Below are 20,431 nucleotides of genomic sequence, written 5' to 3'. Positions count from 1 at the left end.
GGATTTTTCACTTGAATGAGAAAATTTCATTTCTGCTTTATGTCCTTTGGAACAGTTGTAAGTAACACTTATAAACTAATGTGGAAGACATTTATAACAGACCTGCTTTGTCAATGCCTTCTCACCATCTTCTGGGCCCTATCCAAGGTCGCCAGGGCTTAGAGTCTAACAAGGATGTCACAACTTCAAGTTGCTTTAAAAGCAACATCATAGAAAATGTGATTGTGGAATGTTTAGCCCAAATCTATTTTGTAGGTGTTTTGAGAAATCCCAATTTTATGTATTGGATAATCTACAAAAGCTAGCAGGAAGCAATTAGATACAATATACTTTGATTATTGGTCTTGGCCATCCAAACTCTTAAATGCATTAGAATTATGGTAACAAACACAAGACATATAGCCAGATCCTGAAGCATGTAAATAGGTTTCTAGTATTTATTGCTTTTTAGTAGCTGGTTTGTAGTCATAGATACGACTTTGTATGAGAAAATGCTAATAAAATTGCCAATATGAGGCTTTAAGTTTGAAACTTACTCTGTAATTTAACATTTGTGAGCAAAATTACTGCAGTGTTCCACCTTATTCATTAGTCACTCCCTCCACATTGAAGCTTTGTTGCAAGCAATGAAAATTACAAATCTTATTCTACCTACAAATTCTTATTTAATGCAGGAACTCTAAGTCTTATAATCTGTGGGCCCATATTTGAGGGAAAGTTATAACCAACATCACCCAACAGCTTGTAATCTTAGAAAAAAATGCAAAAAAATGAAAAACAGCAGGGTCAAACTTTGAAAAATGGGAAAATGGTGCCATCTTGTGGTTATAAAGGAGTAAAAGTAAAAATTTTATCTTCCTTTTTTCAATATTTTAAACAATCATTGCCAAGATCAGGCCCACCTTAAACAATTATTTCCCTCAGTGTTCTGAAATACCCAGATAAAGACTCTTGATTTCTCCTTTAGAATATTGTTAATGTGTAGAATTTTCCTTGACAATCAGACTCGTTGCTGTCTCAGCCAGGAAAATCTAATTTCCTGAAAAAATAGTTCCCATGATTATACTTTGATCTTTGAATCGGAGACAGATCTAAATCCCAAATGCTAAGGTAATGCACTCATAGAAAAAAGCTCTAAAACAGTTTTTAGGCATTAACATGGTAATCAGCAAATGTCTTTGAGAGATGCTTCCAAACACCAGAAACAGCATGTGATTTGATTTTTAAGAGTCCATGAAAGTGCACATTGACTTCCAGAAAACACAGTGCTGTAAGAAGCGTTAAAATACTTCTTCCCAGATTATTTGGATTGACCAAAGAGATAAGATGAGCATGAGCCAAAATATCCCAAATGCCCCACGTCTTATATACCAGACTGAAGGAAAATGCCAAGAGCTGACTCATATGCATCCTTACTTTGAATACAAATGGTGCCAGGAGAAGCAGAGGCAGACCTTCCTCCACATTATAAATGCAATCTGGTACATCCATGGGCACATCAGTCCATGAAGACTCTAAAGGAATCTCCTCATAAGTGATAATATTTGGGTGATATGCATTTGTGCTAGCATAAAGGACCTCCTAGTCTAAGTTGATATAGTAATTTAAATAGCTGTGCTTAAATTTAATAATATACTTCAATAGGAAAGACATTTGTACTTTATAGGACTAGGAAGTAAATATACAAATTTGCACTACTTGCCTGGTACAATTGTTGATGGGAACAGTGAGAATAGAAATAGCAGCAGACTCAGGGCACCTGGGTGGTAAGCATCTGGCTCTTGGTGTCAGCGCAGGTCAGGATCTCAAGTTTTGTGGGTTGGGTTCAAGTCCTAACATTGGGCTCTGAACTAACAACGGACAGGACGGAGCTTGCTTGGGATTCTCTCTCCCTCTCTCTCTGCCCCTCCCATCTCTCTCTCTCTCTCTCTCTCTCTCTCTCTCTCTCTCTCTCTCTCTCTCTCTCTCAAAAATAAAAAAAAGTTTACTTGCATGTTAGTTCTTAGGCTCACACACATAATTTAGTTGTACTAAATTCTTGGCCTTGAGACCTGGTTGAAAGTCAACTTGTAAAAACAGTAAATAATTATCCCCAGTCAAGATGCTCTTGTCCTTTTGAATGAATCCCTTGCTTCAGAAGCACTTGTTATTGAGACGCCAATGGCCCACTGTCTGCAGAGACCCTGTAAGGCTATTAAACACCAGTGTCATTCAGAATAAAACTGTAGTAATCCAAATTCTAAAGCCAATCTCTGCTAGGTACCAGGACCAACCACTATTAGCTTAAGACCAACATCTGTAACACGGACTGTATAAATAGCCACTTCCCTGTGGTCAAAGTGGCCATAATTACAGTGACTCACCAATGTCAAAATCTCACATTGCCCAAGACTTTAAGTGTTTGCCAGGAGTCATGAGAATTTAGAAGAAAAAAAATTATCACAATTCCATCGCACACAACAGGCCACTGCAAACTTCTAAAGACATGAATCCTCATGGCTGGCTCTACAAAAGCCAAGTCTGAATATTATTTTCTTCCTGATACACAAACAGAAATGGATGAAATATCTGTAACTTCCTATGTAACCCAAAGCCCTCAAACCTTAACTAAATACAAAGTTGTCTATATACAATGATCCCAATGGCTTTAAAAATATGCATCAAAACCCTACACTCCAAAACAGAATATACAAAAATGGTAATAACTGTCTTTAAGTGACTGCATGATGAATGATTTTTATTTTCTCTTTTTAATCTCCAAAACTTTTCTATAAAAATTATAATTATTTACACAATCAGAAAACTGACTAACTGCCTTTATAAAGTCAAGGGAGAGACACACTTCCTGCTCTCACCTCCAGCAGCAAAGAGATGGTTATAATTCTGACACGTTCTAGACAGTGTCTAGAAAATGCAGCCTCCAGATATTGGAATGAGTCTGGATCTCACAGTTGTATCACTGCTAGCCTAGCAGCCTCTATTTGTCCCACAAAATTATGGAGTTTAACATAGAATCCCTGAAATTATAAGCAAAACAAAAGTAAAGCAAAGTGGCCAATTATTTGGTTTTTATCTCCAAGTACCAGATAGGCAGGAAGTTCAGGAAAGCCTTGACTCTCTTCCAGAGAGAGTCTTAAGAGAATAGAGAACACGCCCTGGTTGCACCTTCACTAGCTAAACAAGTCCACAAGGTAGGGTTGTGATGATTTTCAATGTAAAACATTAGTGGTACAAGGAGAAGAAATCTGAAGCAGGCATTAAACGCTGCAATGGTAAAGTCTGTAAAGATACATTTTAAAGTAAAAAGAACACATGGCCAAACTAAATCAACTGCTAGCGTGATGAAAAACATGCCTGTGTATGCAAGTACACAGCCCCCATCCCTGGAACCAACACTTGGCAATGATTCTCAATGTATGGGTTAAAAAAAAAAAAGTGGGCACCTGGGTGGTTCAGCAGGTTAAGCATCCAACTCTTGGTTTCGACTCAGGTCATGATCTCATGATTCCTGATTTCGAAGCCCACATTGGGCTCCGCCCCTGATTTTTTTTTTTTTTTCCTGCTTCTTTCTTACCCAGATCTCTGCACTTTCTCCATTTACTTCAAAAACTACTTCTCAGGCTCTTTGGCCCTTTCTCAGGCTGGCTGTCTTCTCATCCTTCAGGTTGTTCCTAGTGAAAGTAGCATGTATACATACCTTAATTACTCTGTTGCATTACATTGTTTTCTTATTTGTCACAGTGGATATTACAGTCCGCAATCATCCTGTTGCCTGTGCCTCACGTATTGTATATCAACCCTGCCAGACTCTCTACCCGTGAAGTCCTTTATCGTGTTGATCTTCTTCATGCCTCTGTTTCCAATACCTCACATAACAAGTCACAAAGCCAATTGTCAATACATATTTGTGAAATGAAATTAATACACATCCATAAAACATCACGAGTTATTTATAATAAAAAATAAGTTCACAATAAAAATCTAAACAGATAATTGGTCTGTTATACCTCAATAAAGCTAGAAAAATATCATATACAATATTTATACATTTTATAAATATAAATTATATATATATAATATATGTATATTATATATATATAAAGACAGTTGCCTACAGAAGAGTAAAAGGATGTCAAAACACTGACAGTAGTTCTTTGTGAGCGTGTGATTTGCAATTATTGACCTTTGTTTCCTTCTTTCCATTCCTCAACTTATTTTTTGTAATAGCAGGTATAATTTTTACACACAAGAAAATTTTAGGGGTGTTTGGGGTGGCTCGGTCGGTTAAGCATCTGACTTCAGCTCAGGTCATGATCGTGTGGTTCATGGATTCTAACCCCACGTCGGGCTCTGTGCTGACAGCTCATAGCCTGGGGGCCTGTTTCAGATTCTCTCTCTCTCTCTCTCTCTCTCTCTCTCTCTCTCTCTCTTCCTTTCCCCCCCTCGTGCTCTCTCTCTCTCTCAAAAATAAGTCAACATAAAAAACTTATGAAGAAAATTTTAAAGGAAGAAAAGGAGAACAAAGAAGAGGAAGACAAAGAAGGCTGTTAATCATTGTATTTTCATCTCCCATAATAGGCATCAACTCTTCAAGGCAGTAGCATTAAGGTTGAAGATACTTTGGCTAGAGGTTCACTCCCATTGCATCCAACACTCTGTCAAAGGAATAAACAAAAAACTGAATTTATCCCGTGCAAAGCAAGGGAAAGAGCTGTCCTAGTTAGGAATGGTCTCTTTTAGCAAAGCAGAAAGCTGATCTTCAATGGGATTTTGGACGTGTAAAGATCTACTGACTGTAGAGAGAGCATTTAGAGATTGGCTGGTCTTTATCTGTGATAGTGTAGTTACTGGAGTGCATCTGTTTGGGTTTACTGGCTTCCAGAAGCCTGGGGCTACCACTGATTGGCTAGTTCTCAGATATGTGCTTATTGATGTAAAGTTGTCATTAATCGAGTGAGATAGGTTTCAAACCAGTTCTGGTGGTTAGTTCCTGCCGTAGCCGAAAACAAAGAATAGGAACCGCTCATCCTTAGTATCCCCTATCCACATCCTCTCAGCCAAAGCTGCAGGAATTGTCCACATTGCATCACTATTGTTGATTCCCCTTGAAGTGAGGTTTTGTTTGTAGAGGGCTGGTTCTCAGTTCGAGAATCAATCAGCATGATTTTATCCTGTTTTGTCTTCGTATCATCTGTTGATCCATTGGCAGAATAGTGTCTGTGCATGAACATTTAAGATTCTGGACATCAGATACTGATTATGAGACATATAAAAGTATTATTAAAGAAAAAAAGTATTGGGGCACCTGGGTGGCTCGGTAGGTGAAGTGTCCAACTCTTGATCTCAGCTCAGTTCTTGACCTGAGTTCAAGCCCAACGTTGGGCTCCAGGCGGGGCTTGGAGCCTCCTTTATTTAAAAAAAAAAAAAAAAAAAAAAGGTATTAAAAAAAAGTACCTGAAAGATACTCCAGAACCATGACCCAGTATTTTCCAGCACTGGCCAATAAAACAAATCCCCTACCTACCTGAGTCTATCTTAGTATCAAGTTGCCTTTTTATTTCTTTTTTCTTAAAATGCGGCTTGTTCCATCTTGCTGGCGGTGTTAACCCAGGTACGATAAAGTGTGCTGGCAATGACAAAGACACCTTCCAGTTTAAAAGAACGCTAAAGCTGATACTAGGATCTATAATATCTTTAGCGAAAGACAACAGCCAGATTCGGTGTGCCCCTGAGCATGATCTGCATTGTCTATTAGGTCTGCTGACGTGAAGGACAAATATTTGATGACTTCTCCAGCTGCCCAGCTACATGGATGGAATCAGTGTGCTCAGGAGTCTGTTTTTCCTTTTATCGCCTATACCTCCAGGGAAGATTTTGTCCTTTTACATCCCTTGTAAGGAGAGATAGTCCTCCCAAGAGGTTGGGAGCCATGCACTTGGAATGGTCTAACTATTAGCTCCATATAGAACAACTAGTTTTGGCCCTGGATTAGCATTGACAAGTCTGGTTTCTCACAGGAAAGAGAACCTAGAAGCACACTAGGGAGTTGATCTTTTGTGTCAGTGTTGTGACAAAGTCATTGTTATATTAGAAGGAGAGTTATATCTATTTCTTCTAATGTGAGAATATCTTTCTTCACTTATGTGTTGGTCATTTTGATGTAATATACCTTCGTACTATGCTCAGTTCTAGGCATGAATATTTTTAACTTTTGTTCATTTAGTTTGAATGACTCATGGTCTCAAATGTCTGATTTATAGTACTGCTACCAAGAAAACCACCAATGGTTAAGCCAGTCTTTATCAATTTGAGCCATGGTGTGTACATTAAGATCATTGTAGCAACTCTGTCTTTAATGTTATCAAAAGATACAAGTCCATCGTTTCTTAAGATTATATGTTATTGTTATTGAAAATCATTTTAGTAGCAGATTTGGCCATTGTTTGGGTTTTCCAGAACTTGGCATGGGAGATATATCCAATAATTCTTCAAATGTGCTGTGCTAGTAATAGCTTGGGAGAGCCAAATGATGGGATTATGTTGGAGGGTGTCTCTAATAAAGCCTAGACTTAAGTAATTAGTTACTGGCAACAGAAAAAATAAACTAATACAGACTTGGATAATCATACACTTATTAAAAGGAAAATTGTGGCCAAGAAAATCAAAAGCAAATATATGCCAAGGAGAGTGTGATAATCAGTGGTTCCATTCATCTAGGAGAATCTTGTTCGCAATGATCTTGAATGGAAGGTATATGCTTCCAAGAATATTTCAGTCAGTAGTTGACTTCCAAGGACTGTGTGCTTCTGGAGGTGCTTTTAAGAACCTAAGTTTAGGATCCATAATGGCTATAACTCTCCAATTATTGCATTTGAAGATGACCAGTGATGTTGTTTTAGTTGAGAAATATGTTTCCAAGGATCGATTGATTGTGATTTAGTTTCTGTAATGGAAGCCAAGAGTACCTGGAAATCATTCCAGCAAGTTTCATAGAAAGTGTTTCTCAGGTGTCTTTTGCACAACATCCAATCACTCTGTCTTACGTTATGTACAATGTATCAAATAACTGGCAAGGAAAATAAATCTGTCACTGTTGATGAAAGGACTGAGTGTATAGTCCTTTACAATACTTACCTATATCAGCTTACGAAGGATTGAAACCAAGTATGGATAGAAATATTATCAGTCTCATAGGGAAATAATCCATGATTTGCTGAGAGGAGGAGGCTACATGTGACTGATAGTTTAGATAGTTTGGCTTTAGTATTCCATTTGTTCCTTTTGTTTTTCTAATCAATCAGTGATGATAAGGCCCATGAAGTTTCTAAGTAAGAGCCAAAACCTTGCCCAATTCGCAAATAACTATCCCAGTAAAATGTGTTCCTATCAATGGATAGATAAGTCAGAATTACCCATGTAAGATAAGGGACATAAAATCTGATACTTTTTACCCTTGGAGAGTACTGTGGCCTTTTTACAGGGGAATGTTTCAATACGTTCCTCCCCACCCCCAAATATATATTGCATTACTAACAGATATTCAACACCTATAAAAGGAGGAAATTGTAGGAAATTCATTTGGAGATGCTCAAGGGGTCTCTTAGACATGGTTCGAGTCCATGACTCACAAATCTCTGCTTTTCCAGAATTGTATCGGTTTACAGGTGTGACATGAGTGGTCCATATCCTCTATCCTCCTTACAAAGTGTCCCCATCATGGGGCACCTTGGTGGCTCAGTCAGTCGTGTCCGACTTCGGCTCAGGTTTTGATCTCATGGTTCATGGGTCTGAGCCCTGCATCTGGCTGTGTACTGACAGCTCAGAGTCTGGAGCCTGTGTCAGATTCTGTCTCCCTCTCTCTCTCTGCCCCTCCTCCCTCCCTCCCTCCCTCTCTCTCTCTCTCTGTCTCTCTCAAAAATAAATAAATGTTACCAAAAAAAGTGTCCCCATCAATGTTTATTGTGTATCACAGCCAATTTGTCCCTACCATGATGGGCTATCTAATGGAAAATCTTGCAAATAGCCATGTACATTTATCTGGTACTACCATATGGCCAACCTGGCTTTGCCAAAACCTATAATCATGGATATTATAATCTAATTGTTCCCAGTATGACTGTCCAGAATTGCCAGCCACTTTTTTTGTGTGTTTCTGATGGAATCCTTGAAGATCTTCATGGATTTTCCTTTCAGTTCTTATGAAATCCTTGCATGCAGACTTTTATCAGGGCAGCCTATTTAGCATGATGGCTAAGATTTAGAATGTGGATCTGGGCATGATTGTTACCATTATGCAGTAATTGCTGTAGAATGCAGACTGGCATTGGTCACATAGGAAGACAGCATCTAGAAGCAAGGAAGGCCAGTGAGTGTTTCTTTGAAGAAACACTCTAGAGTTTCTCTAGAGGTGACTGAAAAATAAGTGCTTGGTAGCATTCTACCTTTTGCCATAGAAGAGCAAAGAGGGAGAGAAGAGCGCCCCACCTCCAACCTACTTCCCTAGCAGCCAAGGTCAGCACATCAGCTAGTACTGACCCTAGCTGTGGGGACATAACCTAAAGTATGGAGAGACAGTTGGCATTTGGTAATATCTGGGTGAGAATTTTCCCATCTACTATAAAGTATGATGTACATGGTACATTTCTAACTGGAAACTTTTTTGCTGTGAAGACACACGATGTCAGGAATTAAGACCTTTGATGATGCCACAACAGGAAAAGAGGTGGGAATATGATCACCAGTCTTCACTTCTCTAACATCCTGGCTCATGGCTGTAACTGTACCACTGAAGTTCAGCGCCAGTAATATTTATGTTTCTCCATCGTGTCATCAGCCCCATATAAAGTATTGCTGAAATATTAGCTGGAGGTGCTGACAGGAAAATAATCTTCTGAGTGGACACATATTTTATCAGTCTCAGCTTCCACAACGGATCGTTGAGCAATGTGTTTGTGCCTTTCTGTCTCAGCTGTCACCTCTCCTACACTGTAGGGATCCAAGGTGTAGCGAGTAGACATCTGAGTTCGGTTTGCCTTTGTGAGGTTTGCTATCATAAGCCTTTCCAAGGAGAGTACACTTGGTTTCAGGAGTGAATAATCTCCCCTGATCAATAGAGAGTTCTGGATAATCCTTCCCCTTACACTTAATAACAGCTTGTGCTATACTTTCCATGTCCTATGGGCTTGTATCATCAATATGTATCATCTGAAATGTGATTCTTGGCACTTCAATCAAAGAGACACTTGTCAGGCTAGAGAGGACAAATCCTGGAATAATGTCATCCACGTTTCTCATTGTTTTATAAGAATAGATTACTATCACAAAATAATCAGCACTTTGGTCTTTTATGGCCAAAATAAGTTGCTGAAATGCCTCACAGCACATTGGTGGGTACTGAAGACGTATACCTGGGATTTCTTCACTTAGTTGTTTAATTCCTCACAGGAATAAAGATGACGCAGTCTTTTATTTCAGTCTTTATCTTATCACCTACTCTCATCTCAGAATCTTGGCTTGCTTCCCGTTCCTGAAACCTAACATACTCAGAATCATAAGGCAAATATTTTGTAAGCTCTTGAGCTATTGCAAATATGTCAACTAGAATTTGTAGTAGAAGCACTTCACCAGCCCCGTGCATCTCAGTGTGCAATATGTGTTTCCAATGGTTTCTAGAAGAAAACTGTCATTAGATTGTGTTTTGTTTACATGAATCCCATCTCTTCTAGTTTTGCTAAAACGTAACCATATTTGTCCATAAAGAACCCACACCCTTCCAAATAGTTTTTTTACATTTGGTGACCTTTACGTATGTATTCATTTCCCCTTCCAGATTTCTGAAAACTGTCAATTTGTCTATCTTTGATGAAACACCAGTGTTCCTCCAATATTCCCTCTTGTGGCCATGACTACTGTCATTCCTAAGAAAGAGTCTAGCAGTATTTTTTTTCAATATATGAAATTTATTGTCAAATTTGTTTCCATACAACACCCAGTGCTCATCCCAAAAGGTGCCCTCCTCATCATCCACCCAACCCTCCCTCCCACCCCCCCATCAACCCTCAGTTTCTTCTCAGTTTTTAAGAGTCTCTTATGCTTATGCTTTGGCTCTCTCCTACTCTAACCCTCCTACTCTAACCCTCCCCCATGGGTTTCTGTTAAGTTTCTCAGGATCCACACAAAAGTGAAAACATATGGTATCTGTCTTTCTCTGTATGGCTTATTTCACTTAGCATCACACTCTCCAGTTCCATCCACGTTGCTACAAAGGGCCATATTTCGTTCTTTATCATTGCCATGTAGTACTCCATTGTGTACATAAACCACAATTTCTTTATCCATTCATCAGTTGATGGACATTTAGGCTCTTCCCATAATTTGGCTATGGTTGAGAGTGCTGCTATAAACATTGGGGTACAAGTGCCCCTATGCATCAGTACGCCTGGATCCCTTGGGTAAATTCCTAGCAGTGCTATTGCTGGGTCATAGGGTAGGTCTATTTTTAATTTTCTGAGGAACCTCCACACTGTTTTCCAGAGTGGCTGCACCAATTTGCATTCCCACCAACAGTGCAAGAGGGTTCCCATTTCTCCACATCCTCGCCAGCATCTATAGTCTCCTGATTTGTTCATTTTGGCCACTCTGACTGGCGTGAGGTGATATCTGAGTGAGGTTTTGATTTGTATTTCCCTGATGAGGAGCGACGTTGAGCATCTTTTCATGTGCCTGTCAGCCATCCGGATGACTTCTTGAGAGAAGTGTCTATTCATGTTTTCTGCCCATTTCTTCACTGGGTTATTTGTTTTTCGGGTGTGGAGTTTGGTGAGCTCTTTATAGATTTTGGATACTAGCCCTCTGTCTGATATGTTATTTGCAAATATCTTTTCCCATTCCGTTGGTTGCCTTTTAGTTTTGTTGGTTGTTTCCTTTGCTGTGCAGAAGCTTTTTATCTTCATAAGGTCCCAGTAATTCATTTTTGCTTTTAATTCCCTTGCCTTTGGGGATGTGTCGAGTAAGAGATTGCTACGGCTGAGGTCAGAGAGGTCTTTTCCTGCTTTCTCCTCGAAGGTTTGGATGGTTTCCTGTCTCACATTCAGGTCCTTTATCCATTTTGAGTTTATTTTTGTGAATGGTGTGAGAAAGTGGTCTAGTTTCAACCTTCTGCATGTTGCTGCCCAGTTCTCCCAGCACCATTTGTTAAAGAGACTGTCTTTTTTCCATTGGATGTTCTTTCCTGCTTTGTCAAAGATGAGTTGGCCATACGTTTGTGAGTCTAGTTCTGGGGTTTCTATTCTATTCCATTGGTCTATGTGTCTGTTTTTGTGCCAATACCATGCTGTCTTGATGATGACAGCTTTGTAGTAGAGGCTAAAGTCTGGGATTGTGATGCCTCCTGCTTTGGTCTTCTTCTTCAAAATTCCTTTGGCTATTCGGGGCCTTTTGTGGTTCCATATGAATTTTAAAATTGCTTGTTCTAGATTTGAGAAGAATGCTGGTGCAATTTTGATTGGGATTGCATTGAATGTGTAGATAGCTTTGGGTAGTATTGACATTTTGACAATATTTATTCTTCCAATCCATGAGCAGGAATGTCTTTCCATTTCTTTAAATCTTCTTCAATTACCTTCATAAGCTTTCTATAGTTTTCAGCATACAGATCCTTTACATCTTTGGTTAGATTTATTCCTAGGTATTTTATGCTTCTTGGTGCAATTGTGAATGGGATCAGTTTCTTTATTTGTCTTTCTGTTGCTTCATTGTTAGTGTATAAGAATGCAACTGATTTCTGTACATTGATTTTGTATCCTGCAACTTTGCTGAATTCCTGTATCAGTTCTAGCAGACTTTTGGTGGAGTCTATCGGATTTTCCATGTATAATATCATGTCATCTGCAAAAACCGAAAGCTTGACTTCATCTTTGCCAATTTTGATGCCTTTGATTTCCTTTTGTTGTCTGATTGCTGATGCTAGAACTTCCAGCACTATGTTAAACAGCAGCTGTGAGAGTGGGCATCCTTGTCGTGTTCCTGATCTCAGGGAAAAAGGTCTCAGTTTTTCCCCATTGAGGATGATGTTAGCTGTGGGCTTTTCATAAATGGCTTTTATGATCTTTAAGTATTTTCCTTCTATCCCCACTTTCTCAAGGGTTTTTTATTAAGAAAGGGTGCTGGCTTTTGTCAAAGGCCTTTTCTGCATCGATTGACAGGATCATATGGTTCTTCTCTTTTTTTTGTTGTTAATGTGATGTATCACGTTGATTGATTTGCGAATGTTGAACCAGCCCTGCATCCCAGGAATGAATCCCACTTGATCATGGTGAATAATTCTTTTTATATGCTACGATTTGCTAGTATCTTATTGAGAATTTTTGCATCCATATTCATCAGGGATATTGACCTGCAGTTCTCTTTTTTTTTTTTTTTTTACTGGGTCTCTGTCTGGTTTAGGAATCAAAGTAATACTGGCTTCATAGAATGAGTCTGGAAGTTTTCCTTCCCTTTCTATTTCTTGGAATAGCTTGAGAAGGATAGGTATTATCTCTGCTTTAAACGTCTGGTAGAACTCCCCTGGGAAGCCATCTGGTCCTGGACTCTTATTTGTTGGGAGATTTTTGATAACCGATTCAATTTCTTCGCTGGTGATGGGTCTGTTCAAGCTTTCTATTTCCTCCTGATTGAGTTTTGGAAGAGTGTGGGTGTTCAGGAATTTGTCCATTTCTTCCAGGTTGTCCAATTTGTTGGCATATAATTTTTCATAGTATTCCCTGATAATTGTTTGTATCTCTGAGGGATTGGTTGTAATAATTCCATTTTCATTCATGATTTTATCTATTTGGGTCATCTCCCGTTTCTTTTTGAGAAGCCTGGCTAGAGATTTGTCAATTTTGTTTATTTTTTCAAAAAACCAACTCTTGGTTTTGTTGATCTGCTCTACAGTTTTTTTAGATTCTATATTGTTTATTTCTGCTCTGATCTTTATTATTTCTCTCCTTCTGCTGGGTTTAGGCTGCCTTTGCTGTTCTGCTTCTAGTTCCTTTAGGTGTGCTGTTAGATTTTGTATTTGGGATTTTTCTTGTTTCTTGAGATAGGCCTGGATTGCAATGTATTTTCCTCTCAGGACTGCCTTCGCTGCGTCCCAAAGCGTTTGGATTGTTGTATTTTCATTTTCGTTTGTTTCCATATATTTTTTAATTTCTTCTCTAATTGCCTGGTTGACCCACTCATTCGTTAGTAGGGTGTTCTTTAACCTCCATGCTTTTGGAGGTTTTCCAGACATTTTCCTGTGGTTGATTTCAAGCTTCATAGCATTGTGGTCTGAAAGTATGCATGGTATAATTTCAATTCTTGCCTACTTACGAAGGGCTGTTTTGTGACCCAGTATATGATCTATCTTGGAGAATGTTCCATGTGCACTCGAGAAGAAGGTATATTCTGTTGCTTTGGGATGCAGAGTTCTAAATATATCTGTCAAGTCCATCTGATCCAGTGTATCATTCAGGGCCCTTGTTTCTTTATTGACCGTGTGTCTAGATGATCTATCCATTTCTGTAAGTGGGGTGTTAAAGTCCCCTGCAATTACCACATTCTTATCAATAAGGTTGCTTATGTTTATGAGTAATTTATATTGGAGAATGTTCTATGTGCACTTAAGAAGAATGTGCGTTCTACTGCTGTTACATGAGAAGATCTCAGTACATCTGTATCGATATCTATCTGTATAAATGTATATATAAAGGCCAATATATGTCTATGTATATCTGAATACATCTGGTCCAATGACACATTGGATCTGTGTTTCCTTACTGATTTTCTGCCTTGATGATCCGCCTATTGCAATGCATGGAGTCTTACAGTCGTCTACAATCATGGTATTTGTATGTATACATTCATTCATGTTTGTGATTAATGGATTCATATATGTGGGCCTTAACTTTGGGGACATAAACATTTACAATTGTGCCTGGGTGGCGCAGTCGGTTAAGCGTCTGACTTCAGCCAGGTCACGATCTCGCGGTCCGTGAGTTCGAGCCCCGCGTCGGGCTCTGGGCTGATGGCTCAGAGCCTGGAGCCTGTTTCGGATTCTGTGTCTCCCTCTCTCTCTGCCCCTCCCCCGTTCATGCTCTGTCTCTCTCTGTCCCAAAAATAAATAAACGTTGAAAAAAAAAATAAAAAAAAAATCATTTGCAATTGTTAGCTCCTCTTGATGGACAGACCCCTTAATTATGATATAATGCCCTTCTGAATCTGTTACTACCGTCTTTGGTTTAGAATCTAGTCTGTCTGGTGGAAGTATGGCAACTCCAGCTTTCTTTTGACTTCTAGTAGCATGATAGGTGGCTCCCATTACCTTCACTTTGAATCTGGAGGTGTCCTGGGGTCTAAAATCAGTGTCTTGTTGACAGCATATAGATGGATCTTGTTCTTTGGTTTTGTTTTGTGTTTTATCCATTCTGATTCCCTGTGTCTTTTGATTGGGACATTGAGTGCATTCACATTCAGAGTGATTAGTGAAAGATACGGATTTAGTGTCTTTGTGTTATCTGAAGGTTTCATGCTTTTGGTGAGGCCTCTGGTCCTTTGTAGTCTCTGCTGCTTTCCACTCACAGAGTGGCCCCTTAGGATCTCCTGCAGGGCTGGTTTAGTGGTCATGAACTCCATTAGGTTTTGTCTGTCTGGGAAAGCCTTTCTCTTCTCTTTCGATTCTAAATGACAGCCTTGCTGGGGAAAGGAGTCTTCACTGCATATGTTCCCATTGAGCACATTGACCGTTTCCCACCCCTCCCTTCTGCCCTGCCAAGTTTCATGGGACAGGTCTGCTGCTACTGTTATGTGTCTTCCCTTATAGATTAAGACCCGTTTGTCCCTAGCTGCTTTCAGAATTCTCTCTTGGTCTTTGTATTTTTCCGGTTTCGCTTTGACATGTGGTGGTGTTGACCTGGTTTTGTTGATTTTGAAGGGAATAATTCTCTGTGCTGCCAGGACTTGGATGCCTGTTTCCTTCCCCAGATGAGGGAAGTTCTCAGCTCTAAGTTGTTCAAATAAACCTTCTGCCCCTTTCTCTCACTCTTCTTCTTCTGGGACTCCTGTGATGTGGCTATTATTTCATCTCACCGAATCACTTAGGTCTCTGGTACCTGCCTCGGAGTCTAGTAGTTTCCTTTCTTTCCTTTCTCTGCTTCATCTTTGTCCACAATTGTATCTTCTATTTCACCAATTTTCTCTTCTGCTTCTCCCATCCTTGATGTTACTGCATCCAGTTTATTTTGTAACTCATTTACAACATTTCATTTTCAGCATTCATCATGACGGGTCATTAGGTGCTTGATCTCTGAAGCAGTAGATTGTCTGCTGTCTTCTATTCTTGGTTTCAAGCCCATCTATGCGTCTTATGACTGTTATTCCAAAAACGTGATCAGATAAATTGTTTCTGTCTCTTTTGAGCACTTCTCTGGCTGGCCTTTCTTTCTGGAATTTTTTTTTGAGGTGAATTCTTCCAATTTGTCGTTGTGGCTAGATTCCAGCCCTTTATGTGTTTTAATATCTTGTTCTGTGTCCCACACCTGCGAGTACTACTATATTAAAAAGGGGTCCTACACTGTCCAGGGCCTGGAAGTTGAACAAATGTTTTTGGATTGTGTTGTGTGCACTCTTTTGGTACTTCTTTGGCTGCTTTTCTTGCTACTTGGAGTGGTGGTTTGGGCCTTCCACCAGGTGTGCTTTGATTTGTTTGTTGAAGTAATCCTGGAAAAAAGGAGAAGAGGGTGGTGAAGAATCCTTAGCCCAAACAAAGAGAGAAATGACAGGAGTGGAAAAAAAGACCAGGCAGTGACTCGAAGGAGCTATACGGCTTAATCCAGAAAGAGAGGGAGGAAAATGAAGAAGGAGATCTGGAAAAGTATAGAGAAAATGCCCGATCAAACAAACAAACAAAGAACCAGAACAGAAGAACAAAGGAAAAAAGATAATGTGTGTGTGTGTGTGTGTGTGTGTGTGTGTGTGTGTGTGTGTTATATACATATATACATATAGCTTTGACCCACAGTCAACTCCAGACTACTAGGCTGATTCCAAAGGGAGAAGAGGAAAGAGGAGAGTAGAAAGAGAAAAAAGGGAAAAGAGAAGAAAGGGAAAGAAAAGGAAAGAAAAGATAGGCTCCTGGGTGGCTCAGTTGGTGAAGTGTCTGACTCTTGAATTTGGTCAGGTCATATTGTCACTGTTGGTGGTTTCGAAACTCCCATCAGGCTCTGCAGTGAGAGCATGGATCCTGCTTGGATTCTCTCTCTCTCTCCCTCTCTCTGCACCTCTCCTGCTTTATCTCTCTCTCTCTCTCTCTCTCTCTCTCTCTCTCAAAATAAAGAAATAAGCATTAAAAATGAAAAGAAAAAAAAGAATAATAATTCAAATGAAGACAAACAAACAAACAAAGATAGAAAACGAGAGGAGCGTTGTCTATTGGTGCCTGGGACTGGTGGCTGTGCTGGTCTAGGGGAGGGGCTGTCTGGTCCCATCAGTGTCAGTCTCACTCCCATAGAGAAGCAGTTACCAGGCACAGAGAGCCAGGGTTTGGTGTAATGGGCCTGCCTCCACTGAGGCTCACTGTCCGTTCCCTGAAGCCCCACAGTGTTGGTCATGGGGAGAGAAATGGCGACACCCCAGTCTCTCCTGCCCACACGAGGTGTCTCAAAACTTGCTGTTTAGGCTGTCCTCCTAGAATAGCTTGGGGGTCCGGCTTGCCTCTGCTGTACAGTCTCCTGTGCTCCCAGAGCACTGAGTTGTGATTCAAAACCCTGTAGGATCCTGCTTTGCTCGGACCTGGTTCTGGAGTAGCGCCACTCTGCGCAGTGGACAGAGGGCTTCTGGTTCGTGCCTGCAGGGTCTTTTTCCCTTGGGGAGGACAATACCTCCTCTTTCCACCATACTCAAGGTGTTCTCTCCCAGTGTAGCCCTGAGATTGGTACCAAGCCTAGGGGCGGCTCCGTCCCCACCAGGAGTGGGAGGTGGCAGCTGTGGTTTAGAGAAAATCTGACAACCTTGAAAATTCTGTTTTTTAGCCTCTATGGCTGTTTTGCAAAGTAGAAGCTGACTTTCTGGACATCTCCTTGGTCTGTGGTCCAGACAGGTTTTTTCATATCCAACTACACCTCCCACAGCCTCTCTCTCTCTTCCTTTCATTTCTCCACCAAAGGGCTTCCCCCATTCCATGCCTGTGCTGCCCATTTTATTTCTCCCAATTCACATACACACCCTTCTGTCCCACCAGGCTGTCTCTTTGCACCTGTGGAGATATTCCTGTCCCTCTGCAGCCTGTCCTGGTATTCCAAGTGTTGTGACCTCAATACTGCTGTGTTTGAGGGACAAGGGAAATTCCGATTCCCCTCCTCTGCCATCTTTACTCCTCCCACCTCCTTTTACTTTCCTTTTCACAATTTCACAGTTCTGTGTAGGATTGCATTATTCTATCAGTTTAATATGTTTTATAGATATTTACGATGGGCTTTTCTTACTTGAACTTCATTGATCTGAATTTTGTCTTTTTCTTTTTTTAAAGTTTATTCATTTACTAATTGGAGAGAGAGACAGAGCACATGTGGGCGGGGTAGAGAGACAGAGGGTGAGAGAGAAAATTCCAAGCAGACCCTGCACTGTCAGTGCAGAACCAGACGGGGGGCTTGAACCCTTGAACTGTGAGATCATGACCGGAGCCAAAATCAAGAGTCAGGTGCTAACTGAATGAGGCATTCAGGCGGCCCTAACATTTTCTTTGGAAGTCCCCTGGGCACTTTAAATTTAATATGCCCTAGTTTCAAGACATTGTTTCTGACCCTTTCCCTTTCCTCTTTCCTGAATGTAATCTGCTCTGTCCTTTGTGTTCCCTAGCCTCAAAAATAGCAGCCCTGAAACAGGAAAAGTCCTGGACTCCGAACTCCCCTGAAATGACCGCATCCAGTCACTCACCACATTCGATATTTTGTACCTGCTTACCATTTTTCATATGTTATTCCCGTAATTCACTCGCTCACCTATAATTTTGCAGTTCTCTTCTGGTTTTGCTTCCTTTATGTTCATCCTACATTGCTGCCAGAGTGACCTTTCTAAAATATACTTGTGACGATGTCACTCCTCTGCTTATTCAATGGATCCCCATTACCTGAAGGAGAAAATTCATGTTCTAGCATAACACTGCTCCCCTTTTTGTTTGGTTTCGCCCTGATATTCCAGTAATATCTATCTATCCAATTCCCAATAACTCTGTTCCAGTTTTCCCATATTGCATGGATGTTGTCACTTACTATATTATTTCATACTTGATCCTTTTGCTCATTCTAGAATGCCCTTCACACCCTCCCCGTGTACTTTGTGTTTCTTTTAAGATACAGCCCTATCTTCCCAGCATTTGCTGACCTTCCCAAATGTAAGTGTTTTCTCCTTTGTGCGTTCACTGTACGTGATTCACTTCCCTTGCAGAACTAGTGGATGGTATTGTTCTGTCCTTACCTGTTTTCATGCATCTCTACCGCTACGAGCATATAGAATAGACTCTGTCTTCCAGCTCTTCCCCGAATCGTGGCTATGACTTGACAGATACAGTATGTGCTTGTCTTCCTGAGTGGGTGAGTGCGTGACCCAATGAATTAATGTGATATTTTTCTGAAGTCGTGTTTTTGTTTTGTACTGTTTTTCTAGGAAGGAACAGCAAAGTCAGCAATGGAAGCAAAGGAAGATGGTGTTGGTGTTATTGAAAATGTGCCACCAGAACAGACAGTTAATGGCAGTTTGACTTCTGCTGGTGGAGTGCATAAAAATTACAGAAGTGGTAAGCTAGTGAATCTCTGTGAGTTGTTTTCCTATGATTAAATGCTAGTATGAGAAAAATCTGAAAGTATGTAGATCCAAATATATTATCCTTTTTTCGTGAAGATATTTTTCTGTTGCTATCTTTCTTTATAAGTATCCCACGTACTACCCCCTTTTACTTCCGGAGAATCTTGAACCCCCTGAACACCTTTTCTGCTATTGCTTTTATTTTATTGAAATATTCATGAATGGAAATAGACTTGTGTATGTGTTTAAAATTCATAGTAACACATGTTTTCATTAATTTATCGGTGACTGTATTCTATAGATATGATGTCAGCATCAGAATTAGGAGAAGAGGATGATGTAGAATCACCTTCTCTTCCTGAGGTATTGTCTTCTTCTTATTTTTAAGTATAAGCATGGAATGATGTTAAAACGTCCAAGAGATGCTTTGACTTTACTCTCTCATCTCTGCATTTGCCCACAGAAACGATTTCCTTCTGTGTTTTCCTGTATGTGATAAAACAATTATGTGTTAATTATGAGCATACAGCATAGTAGAGTTCTGCTAATTTGCAGACGTAATGAAAGTTGTGTAGTATTAGTGCAGAAAACGAAGGCTTGGAGGGAATGAGTTTGGGTTTTGGAGTTAAGTTATGTGAAACACTAAAGAATTAGTCTAGGTCAACCTATGGCCAAGCATATGATCCTGTGATGTATACGGATGTGTCAAACTCCTACTGACATCCAGAAAGAGCTTGGGTGATGGTGTTTACAACTTGAAACTTGCAAAGATAAGGCCTGATACTTGATGATAATATATTAGGATTGTCAAGTAGATCTACAAGGAGCATTGGGATTATGATGACCACAGTTTGGTTTAGTGGTGCTTCAATAAGTAAAACCAATTTTGGAGAATTAAAATAACTTCGCAGTCCTACTTGTAGTAATATAATTAAAGTAACGATGACCTATTCTAAGGTGTCAGTAGTCGGTTTGAAGTTGCACCAGCAGAGGCTTCTATGCACCTGATCTACCTGAAGTTTACATCTCTTACAGCGAACTGACGTGTGAAGGGTACTATTCTTTGATGTAGCAGAAAGTAAGCCAGGAAGTTAGTAACAACTAATCGCACCTTTTACAGAGCACTTGAGTTTACAAAGCGTGTTTGCTAATTAATCCATTTAATCTTCATAACCATTTTCAGAAGTGGGTAATCTTCTTAGAAGTATTATTGCCTTTGACTGTGCCATGGAAAACAGGCTCGGAAGGCTAGAGAAAGCGGTTATACGGTATATTGCGGGGTCTTTGAGCGCAATGGAAGCTCTGTGGTACAACTTAATGTTTATTTAAAGTAGCACTGGGACGGACCTGTGGGCAGAAAGGGCTGTACTTTTGCTGTATGAGCCTGGTGGTTCTAGCCTTAGTGCTCAGGGAGCAGGAAACGCGCAGGGAGTATTCGATCATAAACGTTTTTCTCTGAGTTTCTACTCATAAAACCACTTTCACAAGATTTCTCTGGTGATTATCATTCAGTTTCATATTTTAAAAAAATTTTTAGGGGCTCCTGGGTGGCGCAGTCGCTTAAGCGTCCGACTTCAGCCAGGTCACGATCTCGCGGTCCGTGAGTTTTAGC

At 40.1% G+C, this 20,431-nt stretch overlaps 1 protein-coding gene across 8 annotated transcripts in view; it reads left to right on the top strand.

The window, feature by feature from the left end:
- Positions 1-7,929: 7,929 nt before the first annotated feature.
- Positions 7,930-20,431, top strand: part of LOC101093758 (YEATS domain-containing protein 2-like) — a 48,858-nt gene continuing 36,356 nt past the window's right edge. For 5 of the 8 annotated variants that reach the window (XM_045041645.1, XM_045041648.1, XM_045041647.1 and 2 more), the window contains exons 1-3: positions 8,590-8,722; positions 18,682-18,811; positions 19,121-19,182. In XM_045041645.1, the coding sequence (XP_044897580.1) occupies positions 8,678-8,722; positions 18,682-18,811; positions 19,121-19,182 (237 nt within the window). In that variant the 5' untranslated portion in view covers positions 8,590-8,677. Of the gene's footprint in view, positions 8,723-18,681; positions 18,812-19,120; positions 19,183-20,431 lie in introns of all 8 variants that reach the window. The other 3 variants (XM_045041639.1, XM_045041642.1, XM_045041640.1) reach the window with 3 other exon arrangements.

Source organism: Felis catus, chromosome D3 (genome assembly GCF_018350175.1).
Source record: "Felis catus isolate Fca126 chromosome D3, F.catus_Fca126_mat1.0, whole genome shotgun sequence".
In the NCBI taxonomy this organism is placed as follows: Eukaryota; Metazoa; Chordata; class Mammalia; order Carnivora; family Felidae; genus Felis; species Felis catus.
The sequence above is the reverse complement of the archived record's forward strand: the minus strand, read 5'-3'. Positions and strand labels throughout refer to the sequence as shown.